This window comes from Carcharhinus amblyrhynchos, chromosome 8 (assembly GCF_965287045.1).
Source record: "Carcharhinus amblyrhynchos chromosome 8, sCarAmb.v2.hapA, whole genome shotgun sequence".
Classification (NCBI taxonomy): Eukaryota; Metazoa; Chordata; class Chondrichthyes; order Carcharhiniformes; family Carcharhinidae; genus Carcharhinus; species Carcharhinus amblyrhynchos.
In genome coordinates, this window is record NC_137331.1 from 120786623 (window position 1) to 120803325 (window position 16703).

General features: G+C 43.5%; 1 protein-coding gene across 2 annotated transcripts in view; it reads right to left on the minus strand.

Moving 5' to 3' along the window:
- The window catches only part of LOC145346872 (protein LYRIC-like), a 72858-nt gene that overhangs the window by 10861 nt on the left and 45294 nt on the right, over window positions 1-16703 (minus strand). For both annotated transcript variants that reach the window (XM_080194733.1, XM_080194732.1), the window contains 4 exons: window positions 15382-15468; window positions 10715-10813; window positions 6484-6608; window positions 1470-1592 (listed from right to left, as the gene is read on the minus strand). In XM_080194733.1, coding sequence (XP_080050859.1) covers window positions 1470-1592; window positions 6484-6608; window positions 10715-10813; window positions 15382-15468 — 434 coding nt within the window. The remainder of the gene's footprint in view (window positions 1-1469; window positions 1593-6483; window positions 6609-10714; window positions 10814-15381; window positions 15469-16703) is intronic.

Sequence of the window (16703 nt, forward strand, 5' to 3'; positions counted from 1 at the left end):
GGGAAAGTGCAGATATAGGAAAGTTTATGGAGGAAATCCAACATCCTATTTGTACCAGGCATTTCAAAAGCATGTGTAATTATCATATATACTTTTGTCAGAATGGTACATAAACATTTAGACTATAAAATACAGGAGCAGAATTACACATGGTGGCACAGCGGTTAGCACAGCTGCCTCACAGCACCAGGGACCTAGGCTCGATTCCTGGTTTGGATCACTGTGTCAGTGTGGGTTTCCCCCGGATGCTCCGGTTTCCTCCAGTACTCCAAAGATGTGCAGGTTAGGTTGATTGGCCATGCTAAATTAACCCTAGTATCGGGGGATTAGTACAGTAAATATGTGGGGTTACGGGAATAGGGCCTGGGTAGGATTATGGTTGGTACAGACCCGATGGACCGAATGGCCTCATTCTGCACTGTAGGGATTCTATGATCTTCCGGGTGCGTCCGCACCTTATCGTGAAACCACCTCCATTTTCCGGTGTTAAGACAGGGAGCGTTTGTGGAAGGAGAAACAAAGGCAATGATCCTTCACCAGCTCGGGAAAATGTCAAAGGTAGCAGAAGCTTTAAAAATATTCAGAGGCAAGAAAAGAGGTCGAGTGAGAAAATGAACAAAAAGGGAAGTCTGGGATTATATGGATGATAGGAAAGTCGTGAATGTTACTCGTCAGCCCAAGCCTCAATATTATCCAGGTCTTGCTGCATCTGAATGTGGACTGTTTCAGTATCTGAGGAGTCAGGAATGGTGCTGAACATTGAGAACCATCAGCGAACATTCCCACTTCTAACCTCCTGATGAAAGGGAGGTTACTGATGAAGCATCACTTCCCTGAGGGACTCCTGCAGAGGTGTCCTGGAGCTGAGATGACCGGCCTCCAAGCGCCACGATCTTCCTTTGTTGTGATGTGGGGATGCTGGCATTGGACTGTGGTGGGCACAGTGAGAAGTCTCGCAAACACCAAGTTAAAATCCAACAGGTTTACTCGGAATCGTGCGCTTCCGGACTGCTGCTCTTTCGTTTTGAAGCAGCTGCGCTCCGAAAGCTCGGTGATCCCAAATAAACACGTTGGACTTTAAACTGGTGTTGCGAGATTTCTTACTATCTTCCTTTGCGCCAGGTATGACTCCCAACCAGTGGGAGTTTTCCCCCGATTCCCATTGATTCCAGTTTCTCTAAGGCTCCTTGATGCTGTCAAAGGTGGACCTCGCACCTCAACTCTGGCATTCATTTGTCCGTGCTTGAACCAAGGCTGTAATGATGTCGGGGCTGCCACAAACCCCCCCGGCCAGGGGCCGCAGACCCCCCAGCTAGGGGAAACTATTTCTTTAGTTACTCTTCTCCATCGCTTTTAGAATTATTTTTACACCTGTTTCTTTGCCTGTGTAGTGTGTACCTTCCTCCCCGTCTTGGCAATAGACGATAGCCTGGTTTTCGTACTTGACTAAATAAAGCCAACGTGCTTACTTGTACAGGAGCAGTGGCATCTTCTCCCTTTTTCTTCTTCTTCTTTTTCTTCTTTGATTTGTTGTTTGTAGAAGCTTGCAAACCCGAGTCCACTTTCTCTTTATCCTTATCTTCATCTGACAGCTACAAATGGAACACAGCAGTTTTTAGTTTAAAAACATTTCATAACTTTTTTTAAACCACTGCGACCGAATCCTCTGCAAAACTGTTGCCTCAGCTCATGGAGGACTATTTTATTTCTACGTTAGGACTGAAGATAGTGGGCTACACGGTGACACAGTGGTTAGCACTGCTGCCTCTCAGCACCAGGGGACCTGGGTTCGAGTCCAGCCTTGGGTGACTGTCTTGTGGAGTTTGCACGTTCTCCCCGTGTCTGTGTGGCTTTCCTCCGGGTGCTCTAGTTTCCCTCCACAGTCCCAAAGATGTGCAGGTTAGGTTGATTAGCCATACTAAATTGCCTCTGTGTCAAAGAGATCAGCAGGGCAAAAATGCAGGGTTGTGGGGTTAGGGCCTGGGTGGAACTGTTGTCGGTGGGGGCTCAATGGGCCAAATGGCCTCTTTCTGCACTGTAGGGATTCTCTGAAAATAGGAGTGTGAAGAGTTATATTACACACTGGAACTTTAAAGTTTGTTTTTTAGTATCACAAGTGTGCCGAAATAACATTGCAATGAAATTACTGCAATAATCCCCTAATCGTCACACTCCGGCGTCTGTTTGGGTACACTGAGGGTGAATTTAGCACGGCTGATGCACCTAACCAGCGCGTCTTTCAGACTGTGGGAGGAAACCAGAGCACCTGGAGGAAACCCACGCAGACACGGGGAGAATGTGCAGACTCCACACAGACAGTGACCCAAGCCGGGAGTCGAATCCGGGTCCCTGGCGCTGTGAGGCAGCAGTGATAACCACTGGGCCATCGTGTCAAATTGAAGTTTTCTTTACACTTACAACTTAATAAAATTACTCTAATTTTCCATGCACTCCTTAAAACGGAGTTATCAATTTATCTTGTATAAAATTATACATGTAGGAGGCAGTTTGGCCTATTGTGCCTAAGCTAGCTCTTTGAAGCATCAGTTAGTCACATTACCTCTGATCTTTTCTTGCTTTTTTTTAAACTTTTAAGATTAATTTCCATTTAGGAAATTACTTTTTAAACGACGTTTACCATCCTTTGAAGCAACCAAATCACAGCAACAAAAATCTCTCCTTATCCCTGGCTTTTTTTTAGGCCTAACTTTTTTTTTGTAAAGTTAACGTCGATTTTACAGGAGACGGTTAATATCGTTACCTATTCTTGTGTAGAAGTCTGCTATATTCATATTTCCAGAGTCAGGAGGGAGCTTCCCTCAGCTCGTATCACTCAACGTCCCACTGGAAAACAGTGCCGACTGCTCTCCTTTTAGCCTCAGGTGTCATCTGGGAGGTGGCCTCCTAACCTGAGCACAAGGCCGCCACTTGAGAGTCAGGAGTTACTGGAGGTCTCCAAAACTTCAGGTGGCTCCCAAACAGCAGCTGGAACCATTAAGGACACCGATCCCAAATACTCCTGTGGTGCCAGTCACCAGACTTTGCTGCTTATGACAGCTGAGCAACTCTCCCCTGAATACAAGAACCCAAAATAGCAAATCCCTGTGGCAAAGCGGGATCAAAATACTGTGAATAAATATCAAAACACCTCAATGGTATTACTAACAGCAAGGTTCTTGGTGGCTGTGAAGAGATGTGCCCAATACTGAGAAAATTATCAATCCCCTTCCTCCATCTGGTTCGTTAATCCTATTTTTTAATAGCTTCTCATATTCAAGAGGAAGAATTCTGCTGCTAAAAATAATTTAAACATGATTTAATTCTTTTCCACTATTTAGGGTGCTCGAGATGGCAAAGGTTTCAGTTCCAAGATGTTCCTACCATCAGAGAATTCTTACAGTACAGCAGGAGGCCATTTGGCCCTTTGAGCCCGTACTGACAACACTCTCTCACCCACTCCCTATCCCCGTAATAGCATGTATTTAACCTCCTAATCCCCCTGACAATAAAGGAGCAATTTAGCATGGCCAATCTGCCTAACCCACACGTTTGGAGTGCGGAAGGAAACCAGAGTACCTGGAGGAAACCCACGCAGAGACGGGGAGAATGTACAGGCAGTCATCCAAGCCGGCATTCGAATTCTGTTTCCTGGCGCGGAGGGGCAGCAGTGCTAACTAACTACTGTGCCACCGTGCTGCCCTATGCATTTTCCTAGCATAATTTGTTTGGTAGTTATACTTACATTAGTGCAGATTGAACAAATATATTCAAGTGTCAGTATGTTAAGTATTGTACTCATCACGATCTGTCGCAAGTATCAGTACAATAAATATTGTGCTCATTGTTATCTCTCAGTCCCCGTGAGTTTATTTCCTTCAGCTTATTTGTTCAAATGTTCCAACAATTCATTTGAAAACTAAGCCAACTGGCTGGAGTGGCCGGCTCCCACTGCTGTTCACTAAAGTACCGAAAGATGCTGGGTGTGGTTTCTTGTCAGAAACGATCTCCTGCCCCTCCTCACCCCTCCCGAAAAGTTCAAGTACTCCAATATGCGACGCAGCTGGGAATTCCACAGTTAAGACTTGGCACAGCTGCAAATATCACAGCCTTGCTACTTTGGCTCAACCCTGTGCAGAGAGCTCCTGGTGTTGAAAGGTGGAATGGTGTAATCGGGTTAAAATTCGTACAGTAGTTTTCCAACGCGAGTGGAATTTTTCAGCTAATATTGATTCTGGAGGGGCAGAGACACCATCAGATCCACCTAATTCAATCAGCCCCTTTTTTGCTCTTACACTTTTCCCCTTCAATTTCATTATTTCCGCCTTAGAGCTTGGAGATTTCTGTTTGTTACGTGTCCCTTCACAACATTTCCCATCTGCTTCAGGGGTTATTTTTAAACTCTTATCTTCTGTGAAGCAGAATGCTGCAACTTGGCCGTAAAGGGGGGTGGGGGTGCAGGACACAGCCTTTGGTTTTGATGCGATTTCACTCGAGATGGCACAGAGGAAATTTATGATGCTGCTGCCACAAATGGATATTTTTAGCGATGAGGGAAATGTTGAATTAGCTGGGGCCCTGTCCTATGGAACAGATAGGTTTGATCTTTAATTGAGGTGTACAAAAATTATGGGAAGCCCAGATACAGGGTAGAGGGGAAGAACCTATTCCTCTTCGCAGAGAAGTTTACAACCAGAAGCCCAATCCATCACGCAAACTAGCCTCCTATCCGTTGACTCTGTCTCTACTTCCTGCTGCCTCAGAAAAGCAGCCAGCATAATTAAGGATTCCATGCACCCTGGATATTCTCTCTGCCACCTTCTTCCATCGGGAAAAAGATACAAAAGTCGGAGATCACAGACCAGCCAACTCAAGAACAGCTTCTTCTCTGCTGCCATCAGACTTTTGAATGGATCTACCTTATATTAGGGCAGCACAGCAGATCACACTACTGCCTCTCAGTGCCAGGACCCAGGTTTGATTCCTGACTTGTGTCACTGTCTGTGTGCCGTTTGCACGTTCTCCCTGTGTCTGCGTGGGTTTCCTCTGGTTTCCTCCCACAATCTGAAAGACGTGCTGGTTAGATGCATTGACCTGAACAGGTGCCAGAGTGTGGCGACTATGGGAATTTCACAGTAACTTCATTGCAGCTTAAATGTAAACCTTATTTGTGACTAATAAATAAATTTTTATATTAAATTGATCTTTCTCTACACCCTAGCTATGACTGTAACATTATATTCTGCACTCTCTCCTTTCCTTCTCCCCTATGTACTCGATGAACGGTAAATTTTGTTTATATATCACATGCAAGAAACTGGGCCTTGGTGAGGCCATACCTTGAGTATTGTGGGCCGAATGGCCTACTCCTGCACCCATTTTCGATGTTTCCATACTTTTCACTGTATCCCAAAGCATGTGACAATAATAAACCAAATCAAAATAGATTTAAAATAAGTGGCAGAGGGACTATATGGGAGCAGGAGAAAGTTTTAAGAGCATGGTACTGATGTGGAGCTCTGTCTGAGAAAACGGTAGAAACCATTATTATTAATAGAAGTACTTAAAGCGGCACGGTGGTACAATGGTTAGCACTGCTGCCTCACAGCACCAGGAGCCCAGGTTCAATTCCGGCCTCGGGTTACTGCCTTTCTCCCCACGTCTGCGTGCCTTTCCTCCCACAGTCCAAAGACATGCAGGTTAGGTTGACTGGCCATGCTGAATTGACCCTAGAATCAGGGGATTAGTAGGGTAAACATGTGGGGTTACTGGAATAGGGCCTGGGTGGAATTGTGGTCGATGCGGGCTGAATGACCTCCTTCTGCACTGTAAGGATTCTAACAAGGAGATGAACAAAGAGCTGGAAAGAGATTAGGCTGAACTGCTCATTTTTGGTGACAGAGATAACGGGCCAAGTGGTCACTTTGTGCTGGACAATTTCGAAGCTTCTATGATTTTACTTTCCGTTGCTTTACCAGCACTAAAGCACCTCAAACTAAAAAATAAAACCTTCGACTAAAATCATTTTAATAAAATTACTCGTGGAATTTAAAAACGATATTCATGTATAAATTAGGCACAATATTTTTTAAACAAAAATATCCACTTTAACTTTGATTACAAGGAGTCTCAAACCTAAGTGTAATCCCATTAGCTGGTTAAAAATAGAAGCCAAGTACATGCAAGAATCTTCCGACGCTAACAATAGTGCACGCTTTACTCAAAGTGGAAATGAATAAGAGTTCAACAGTGATTGATTTCAGAACCTGTCTGCAGGGTTCACCATTGCAAAGTGCTAAAGGACACGGTTCCTCCTGTAGTTCGTCAACGTTTGACCTCAAATCAGGAGTTGCGTACACGCCTGTGTACACAATTTCGTATTTGCCAACAGGCGTTGCCACTGCTGCCCCAAGTGTACAATCTCGCGCAGTGTAAAGTGAAGGTCATGGAAGAACAATACTGCAACAACGGCTCGGGGCCACTAACCTTCTGAGTTTCTGCAACAACATCCTCAGGCTGCTCAGTTGAAGTAGTTTCCTCCACCAGCCAATTTCCCCACTCTTCTGTCGGAGCGTTCCAGTCAGAGCTTGGGTCAGCTGTCGAGATGCCATCTATAGAATGGTGGGAAAAGTGTGAAATCAAATCAGAGTAATGGCTAAAGCTTTCGACTTTGATTCCTGTTTTTCCCAACTCCTGACGCAGCATATATATAGAATCGTAGAATCCTACAGTGTAGCAAGAGGCCAATCGGCCTGACAAGTCTGCACCGATAGAGCATTCCACTCAAGCCCTATCTCCATAACTGCTACATATTTACTCTAATCCTCCCAACCTACACATCTTTGGACACTAAGGGGCAACTTAGCATAGCGAATGCACCTAACCAGCATGTCTTTCGGACTGTGGGAGGAAACGAGAGCACCCGGGGGAAACCCAAGGAGAATGTGCAGACTCCACACAGACAGTGACCCAAGGCCAGAACAGAACCCGGGCCCCTGGCGCTGTGAGGCAGTAGTGCTAACCACTATGCCAAACGTGCCATGGATATAAATACACTGAAGGCTTAAGGACAGTAATTGTGAACCTAGGGATGAAGGCTCTTCAACTCAGCGATTACATGCGTTTAAACGAGGTAAAATGTACTAGGTAGCAATTATGTTGACTTTAGATGTTCAACACTGAATATTTTAACTTGGATCTTAAATTTAGCAAGGCAGGCACACAATTCTGGAGTTAAGCACTAACTAAGAATCTAACAAATGAATGAGAACATTTCTATTTTTGTAGATAGCCATTTGTCTTCATTGCTTCCAGATAATTTGGGGGCTATAGTGAGTAATAAAGTCAGCAGAGAAAACAACCCAAAAAATTGAGATAGCCAGTAAAGCAGCAGATAAGAATCAGATCAGATTAGATCAAGCCAGCTACAGAATAGACAGAAACTAAAAATTCAAGATCTTTGATAAAGGTCAATTTGATAAATTTCTTGTCCTTTCATTTACGGAAAAGGAATTGGAACATGGCATAAGAATAAGAACATAAGAAATAGGAGCAGGAGTAGGCCATCTAGCCCTTCGAGCCTGCCCCGCCATTCAATAAGATCATGGCTGATCTGTGGTGAATCTCTGGAATTCTCTGCCCGTTGAAGTGGTGGAGGCTGCCTCGCTAAATATTTTTAAGACGCGGGTTGATGGGTTTTTGATAAGAGAGGGGATTAAGGGTTATGGGGAGAGGGCGGGGAAGTGGAACTGAGCCACTAATGAAAAGTAGGGGCACGACAAATGGAATGGAAAAACAAGATACTCGAGGAATACACGTTAGACGTTTTTAAAACTGCAGTTGCTTTTAGCTCCGCTCAAATTGAGAGTTAATATTGGCGGAGCAACATAGAACATGCCCTGAAAATAAACCCGCAAGGGAATTCCATTGCTAGTAAACAACAATTTATAACCACACTGGGGAAAACAACAATTATAACTGCAACATGCCAACGGCTGCATAATAGAGCCACACAGGGTACGCTAGCATAAAGTATTTGGTTTTAGATGTTCCTCAGAACAATAGGTTTTAAATGTGCCATTGCCTTTCAACATCATCTACCGTCTAAAGGCACCTCTGAAAAGGTAGCCGCAGGTTATTCCACTTCAGGGGATTGAATGCATGCACGCCACCAGGCATGAGAGGAACCCAACTACAGCTTTGGTTACTGAAATATAAAGTTGTCAAGAGTGTCATTCGCTGGTGAAATCCCACATTTGAATGGGTATCCGTATTCAAAGATGTGCAGGTTAAGTAGGTTGGTCATGCTAAACTGCCCTTTAAGGTCCAAAGTTGTGTAGGTTAGGTGGATTTGACATGATAAGTGTGTGGGTTACAGGGATAGGGCAGGGGAGAGGGCCTTGGCAAGATACTCTGTCAGAGTTGGTGCAGACTCAATGGGCCAAATGGCCTCTTCTCCACCGTAGGGATTCGATGATTCAGGTATCCAGATATTGGGCGCTTAATTTGGCTACGTTCCTGACATAACATCGAAGTTCAGTGCTAGTTGGAGACTCAAGTTTACAGCCAATAGTAGAGTGGTGCAGCACAGAGGGTGGCCATTTAGCCCATCAAGTCTGTGCCAGCTCTTTCAAAGAGCAAATTAGCTTGTCCCACTCCCCTGCTCTTCCTCTGCATTTCTGCAATATTTTTCCTCCAACACCAAACTTATTTGAACGTGTTCCATCAGTAAACCACTTCAAGATCAAGGGATCAGCTTTGATGTGTTGGGCAGCCACTGCTTTTCCCAGATTTGTGTCAAGATAATTATATAGACCAGAAATTTAGTTTGTGCGCTGCAACAAGAGCCCACTGGTTGAACATTTGTGACCCAAACCACGAGGTGCTCTTTTAAAAATAGGCTCAAATGGAACATTTCCAGAAAGTTCAAGCTAGACTCATCCTGACATAGGAAGAAACGGGGGCCATTCAGCCCCTCTGGCCTGTTCCACCATTAAACGAGATCATGGCTAATCTGTATCCCAAATCCATCAAACCACCTTGGCTCCAAATCACCAAATACCCAAGGGTAGCAAAAAATCTACAGTCATGGATTTAAATTTATTAGCTAGCTTTTGTGTGGGAGAGTTCCACACCTCTATCACAAATACCGTTCAGCAAAGAACTGCTTCCAAATTTCTCTCCTGAATGACCTGCTCAGAACTGAACGCCATGCCCTTTTCTGTTGGACTCTGCTAAAAGCAGAATAAGTTTATCTCTATCCGTCCTATCAATTCTTTGCAAAATTCTAAAAACATCAACGAAAACAGTGGTTAGCACAGCTGCCTCATAGCAACGGGGACAGCAGTTCGATTTCCGGCTTGGGTGACTGTGTGAAATTTGCATATTCGCCCCGTGTCTGCGGGGGTCTCCTCCAAGCACTGCAGTTTCCTCCCACAGTCCAAAAGTGCTGGGTAGGTGCATTGGCCATGCTAAATTCTCCCTTGGTGTACCAGAACAGGCGCTGGAGTGTGGTGACTAGGGGATTTTCACAGTAACATCGTTTCAGTATTGATGTGCGCCTACTTGTAACACTGATAAATAAGTAGACATGACCCCTTAATCTTTTATACACCAGAGAATACAAGCTGGCATTTGCTTTCAACAACCGTCTGTGTTGAATGATTACAAATCCTGAAGAATTTCAAATGACTTATCTTTTAGATTCTGGGGAACACTTGACGATAGAAAAATTCCTTATAAAGAGAAATTTTGTTCAAACTACTAGCTAGCAAGAATTTATAACTACTTTTTTCTCCTCCTGGGAATGGATTACCATCGTCCTCTTTGGAAGTTCAACTCTTTGAATGGACAATGTCCTCTGATACCTCGCCCAAGTGGTCACTTCTTGTCTGGATGCAAGTAGGATGAGGCAGCAAGTTATTTAATTGTGGCAAGCGATCACAAGGCTGGCTCAGGCACCCACAAACATTTGTTTGTGACCTTGGTTAGTCACTGAAGTTCCCGGCCAACTTTTACCATCCTAGACCAGGGGAACCACAGACAAGTTACTCGTGTTGTTAGCTTGCTGAACTAGTCAGGGAGGAGACAAACTGAAAGGAGTTTTTTTTTTAAACAGCCAGAATGCAAGTCTCAGATAACATATCAAACCCAACCTCCAATTTAATGATTTGGCTTTTGAAACTGCACACTCATAGAATCCCTACGGTGCAGGAGGTGGTCATTCATTCCATTGAGTCTGTATTGACCACAATCCCACCAAGGCCCTATTCCCTTAACCCCTCATATTTACCCTGCTAATCCCCTGACACTAAGGTGAATGTGGCATGACCAATCAGCCAAACCTGCACACCTTTGGAGGAAACCAGAGCACCTGGGGGAAATCCAAGTTGACACAGGGAGAATGTACAAACTCCACACAGAGTCACCTGAGGCTGGAACTGAACCCAGGTCCCCAGTGCTGTGAGGCAGCAACGCTAACCATTGTGCCACTGTGCTGCCCAATTTTTGTGGCACAACTGCCAGCATTTTTAACTACTTGGATTTTGCGGCATTGGCAACAAGATGGGGTCATATGGCTGTTTCTTTGATCAGCTGCCAGTTATGATATATGGTTGTGAAGATTCATCAATATTTGTTGATCAACAACTACACAGTTTGGCCAATTTTATCACGTGACTCACTCGCAATTAGAAACACATATGACAGGATCACATACTTATTCCGGACCAGGCATCGTCCACAGGGTTGGGAGCGGGGTTGGCATCCCACTGAGGATCAGCGGTGCTCGACTGGGAGGCTGGCTCACTGGAGGTACCTGAAAAAGAGAAGGGGGGAGGAAATTATACATATCCAAACCGGCGTGAAATTAGAGGTTTTAAAGTTATCAAAGATAACTGCTCAAAACGAAGAAAAGATCCATTTGGATTCTTAATTTTGGTCGACTGATTGGGATTCCTGTGAAATGAATCAACTTTGCTGCTTTCAAAATGGAGTCGTAGAGGTTTACACCATGGAAACAGGCCCTTCAGCCCAACTTGTCCATGCCACTCTTTGTTTAACCACCAAGTTCGTCCCAATTGTCCACATTTGGCCCATATCCTTTATACCCATCTTACACATGTAACTGTCTAAATGTTTTTTAAAAGACAAAATTGTACCCGCCTCTACTACTGCCTCTGACAGCTTGTTCCAGACACTCAACACCTGCTGTGAGAAAAAATTCTCTCTCTGGACCCTTTTGTATCTCTTCACTTTCACCTTAAAGCTATGCCCTCTAGTTCTAGCCTCCCCTACCTTTGGGAAAGGATGTTGGCTATCTAACTGATCTATTTGCCTTATTATTTTATAGACATCTATAAGATCACCCCCAAGTCTCCTACACTCCAGAGAAAAAAGTCCCAGTCTATCCAACCTCTATTTATAACATTCCTATCATTTACTTATTAATAAAATACGGTCACAAGAATGCTAAACAATAGCAAGTGCTGAGAATGATCTTAGTTGGAAGTGGAGATTCCGGCGTTGGACTGGGGTAGGCACAGTAAGAAGTCTCACAACACCAGGTTAAAGTCCAGCAGGTTTATTTGGAATCACGAGCCTGCAACAGATGAGTGAGAACAGTGCTCTGAAAGCTCCTGATTTCAAATAAACCTATTGGACTTTCACTTCGTGTTGAGACTTCTCCTTAGTTAGAAGTGGTTGTGATGGGCCTTCTAATCCAACTGTTCCTCCAAAAAGATTAAAGATGGCACCGGAGCGAGGCGGCTTCTTGCAAGCTCTCTCCAGCGTACCCTGTAATGCCATCTTTTACTCTCATTCTGTGCTTTTAAAATTGTACTCTAACTATTTTACACCCTAGCTATGACTGCAGCAATATATTCTGCATCCTCTCCTTTCCTTCTCCCCTATGTACTCTATGAATGGTATGCTCTGTCAGTATAGCATGCAAGAAACAATACTCGACACTGTATCCCAATACACGTGACAATAAATCAAACTTTTTTAAAAATGGGAAATGGAGAAAGATTTAGAAAATCTGACTAGTGACTTCAGATAATAACAGCTGATTACAGTTGCAAAAAATCAAATGTGGGGGAGAAACTGACCTCCAAAATAACCATTTGGGATCAATAATTCTAAACTCAAAAGTTTCTTCAACTTAACTATCAGGAGTCTAGTGGAATTATCCATCCATTCAAACATAAACATATGGCAAAGAAAGAAGCCATTTATCGTGTGTTGGTCCATTGCTATGTAGGTTATAACACCTCAATGAATATCCAAATATTTTTAAAATGTGATGTGTTTCTCTCTCTGCCTCTCTTCCAGGTAATGAGTTCCAGAGTCGTTCTTGGGGAAAGAAAAACTGAATTCCCCACTGATCCATTACTGTAAACCTATGCCCCTTTTTTTCTTAAATTCATTTATGGGATGTAGACACTGCTGGCTGGACCACTGTTTGTTGCCCATCTCTAACTGCCACTGAACCAAGTGATCTGCCAGGATATTTCAGACGGCAGTTCAGAGTCAATCACATTTCTGTGGGTCTGGAGTCACCTGTAAACCAGACGGGGAAAGGACAGCAGATTTCCTTCCCTAAAGGACATTAGTGAACCAAATGGGTTTGTACCATATTTGACAGTTGCCTCATGGTCATTACATGATTTAATTCAAATTCCACCATATACTGTAATGGGATTGAAACCCGGATCCCCATAGTATTACACTGAGTCTCTGGATTACTAGTTCAGTGACAATACAATTATGCCATCACCTCCCTGGGTTATTGACCTCTCTACTAATGAAAGTCAAGCCCCTCTCATTCACTTAATCTAATTAAGCAAATGAAGACTTGAAACTTTAATTGCTCAACTCATTTTTAACTGGAGTTTTATGTTTCTCTTTTTAATCGTAAGTAAGAGATTTGTTGTGGACAAAATGTAAAAAGCCTCAGGCACTCAAAGTCACAGGTGTCAGTATTCAAGCGCTCAGCTGTTACTGAAGGTCTGGATGGCATTTTAAAAATATATATACGCATCTGTAAAGAGCTGTTTGCCAATGTTGATTGGACCAAACTTAGTACTTTGGACTACTGGGAGTATGAATCCAATTTACAAAAGGAACCAATCCTCAACATAAATACTTCCCTTAGTTTTACAAACTAGCAACTTATTTCAAAACAATATTTAACCTTTTTCTCAATTCCTTCTCCATTCCAAAGGAACAGAAGTACAGGGGTAGGTCATTCAAACCCTCAAGCCTGTGGTGACATTCAATTAAATGATGACTAATCCACACCTTTCAATGGTATTTATAGAGCTCTCAGTGCCCAGTCTAACATGAATGCTTCAATCTACATCGCTAACAGTTTTTCTGGTTACTTCTCACATTGCTGTTTATCAGATCTTGCTATGCACAACTTAGCTGCTGCATTTGCCTACAGTACAATAGTGACCGCAGCGCAAAAGTAATTCTTTGGTTTTGAACCGCTTGGGGCACCCATAAGGACTCAAAAGTTGCTTCATCAATTGAATGACTCCATTTCCTTGCACAGAAAATGGTTTAGAAAAGGAAGGGAAAAGAATAAAAGCAAATTACTGCAGATGCTGGAATCGGAAACCAAAGGAGAAAATGGTGGAAGATCTCAGCAGGTCTGGCAGCATCTGTGAGGAGAGGAAAGAGCTGACATTTTGCGTTCAGGTGATACTTTGTCAAAGGACCGTCTGGACTCAAAATATCAGCTCCTTTTTCTCCTTACAGATGCTGCCTGACTTGCAGAAATTTTCCAGCATTTTCTCCTCTGAAGGGAAAAGAATTTGTACTTTAATATTCAAGCAATTTGTTTGGGTTTGAACACCTTCAAATCAATAAGATTTTCCCTGAGCAATTTCTGCAGTCACGATGAGTGAATTTGAGGGGGGGAAAGGGTCATTTATCCCATCATTTCAGAATTTCACATTCAGGACCTTCCAGAGCAGGTACAATGGAAGCCAGACATAGAGAGAAAAGTTCCTTTTAGTCTGTCCCAGCAAATCGTGTTACTTTCAACATTAGAACATCAATGTGGCAGTTGGGACATTTTCAATTGGTTACAAAAGCCATTGCCCAGCCTCAAAGGCAGGTATGGCAGCATGATGGCTGTGTACCGGACTAGGTGGCCTGCAGGCCCAGGCTAATGATCTGGAGATATGAATTCAAATCCCACCACGGCAACTGGTGGAATTTAAATTCAATTAATTAAATAAATCTTGAACTGAAAGACAGCGTCCGTAACGTTGACCATGTAACTACAATGTCGTCATAAAAACCTGTCTGGTTTACCAACACCTTATAGGGAAGGGAATATGCTGTCCTTAGACATTCTGGAGTAGCACGGCACTATGGTTGAGTCTTGCTGCAACTACGCAGGGCACTGGTGAAGCCGCAGCTGGAGTACTGTGTGCAGTTTTGGTCGCCGCACTTATGGAAGGATACATTGGCCTTGGAGGGAGTACAGAGAAGGTTCACTAGGTTGATACCCGAGATGAGAGGGTTAGCCTATGAAGAGAGACTGAATAGACTGGGTCTGTACTCGTTGGAGTTTAGAAGGCTGAGGGGGGATCTTATAGAGGTGTATAAGATAAAGAAGGGGATGGATAGGGTAGAGGTAGAGAAATTCTTCCCGCTTAGGAAGAATAGCACTAGATGGCACAGCCTCAAGATAAGGGGGGGGGGGGGGGGTGGGGGGTGCAGTTTAGATCAGAGTTGAGGAGGAACTTCTTCACTCAAAGGGTGGTGAATCTCTGGAATTCTCTGCCCATTGAAGTGGTGGAGGCTACCTCACTGAATATATTTAAGTCACGGATAGATAGGTTTCTGATAGACAGGGGAATTAAGGGTTATGGGGAGAAAGTGGGAAAGTGGAATTGATCCACTTCAGATCAGCCATGATCTTATTGAATGGTGGGGCAGGCTCAAAGGGCTAGATGGCCTACTCCTGCTCCTATTTCTTACGTTATGCTCTCTTAACTGCTCTCTGAAATGGCCCATCAAACCACTCAGTTGCATTCAAGGTGGTGGTTCACCACCATCTTCTCAAGGGCAGTAACAGATGGCCAATAAATGCTGGCCTTGACCACAACGCCCACACCCTGTGAATTCAACTGACAATTTAACTTCCATATGTACAACTTACAGGGCACAACCAGAACACAAAGAACAATTACAAATCAAAACCTTAAGATAACAGTACAAAATGGTTCCTTAACAAAACATCTGAACAATCAACTGAGCAATGGCCAAAAATAACACAGTACATGAACAGTTGGTAAGTAATATCATGCAAGAATCATTTCTGGTCCTATATTAACAAAACAGCTTTCAGGCTGCAAAAGAAATATTTACTGGCCACTGCAGTTTTCGTCCCCACAGTAGAGAAAGGAGGTTTCTGCTCTGAGGTATTCATCCTGTCATTGACACCAGCCCAAGCCCCTGAAAGGAAGAAGATGGTATGTATTTACATCAACTGAGATTTTTTTTCTGGAAATGACAGAACAACTCGTATGTAAAGCCCTTAATATAGTAAAACATTCCAAGAGTCTGTTATAAGATCAGCAAAACTTTACACTAAGGAACAGAGAGGGTGCCAGAAGTTGTTAAGGAGGTAGGTTTTAACGACTGCCTTAAAAAGGCAGAAGCTGGTTAGGCACTTGAAATATTAGTGGGATAGAGAGCAGGGTTTTGGGACCGACTGGGCGGCCCAAAGTGAGCTGGTATGGGGCTTGATAAGCTGAATGTGCTCTCTCAGAGTCATTATGGTCCAGAAAGAGGGAGGTACAAGTGACAAACAAGAACACCATTAACTGAGCGCTCACATTCGTACAATAATAGTTAAGTAAAACCAGGATTTACACTCAGACATCAGAGCTTCAAGCTATAAAAGAGTGGCATGAGGACTAGCATTGCTGCCTCGCAGACTGGGATCTGGGTTCAATTCTGGCCTTGAGTGATTGTGTGGAGTTTATCCGTATCTGCCTGGTTTTCCTCCAGGTGCTCCAGTTTCCTCCCACAGTCCAAAGATGTGCAGCTTAGGTGGATTAGCCATGACAAATGTGTGAGGCTATAGGGATAAGACAAGGGAGATCCTTGACAAGGTACTTTGCCAGAGAGTTGGTGCAGGCTAGATGGGCCAAATGGCCTCCTCCTGCACTGCAGAAATTCGCTGTAAAAAACGTATTGCCAGCACTAGGAAATTTCAGCCTAGCCACAAAATGCTGAAGGAGTCAGCTTAATTCCACTCCCCACCCCAGTAAGCAAGTTCTCTCCTGGACAACGGAAAATCCTGGGGTATGCAAACAGCCGTGTCTTTGCTGAAGCTTCTAAAATGGTCCAAATCTGAAGCGAAAGATGATCCAAGTCAATTTGGAGGCACCAAAATAGAAGCCAAACTGGCAAGCGCTACTTTTTTCTTAAAATAGTTAAAATCTATTAAGCACTCAGTTTCTTCTTCCAACTCCCAAGTTTTTAAATAGCAGATTGCATATTTCCAAATTACAAATATAATAATGTCTTTCAAGTCATGAAATGCAAAAATAATTCGTCTTTTAACCAGAAGAGTTTATTTTCATAAACCGCTTTACATCCAAAGTTCCTAACCTTAGCCTGAAGGGTAGAACCCAAATGCACAGTGTTCTGACAAAAGGTCACAGGGCTAACTAATTCTGCTT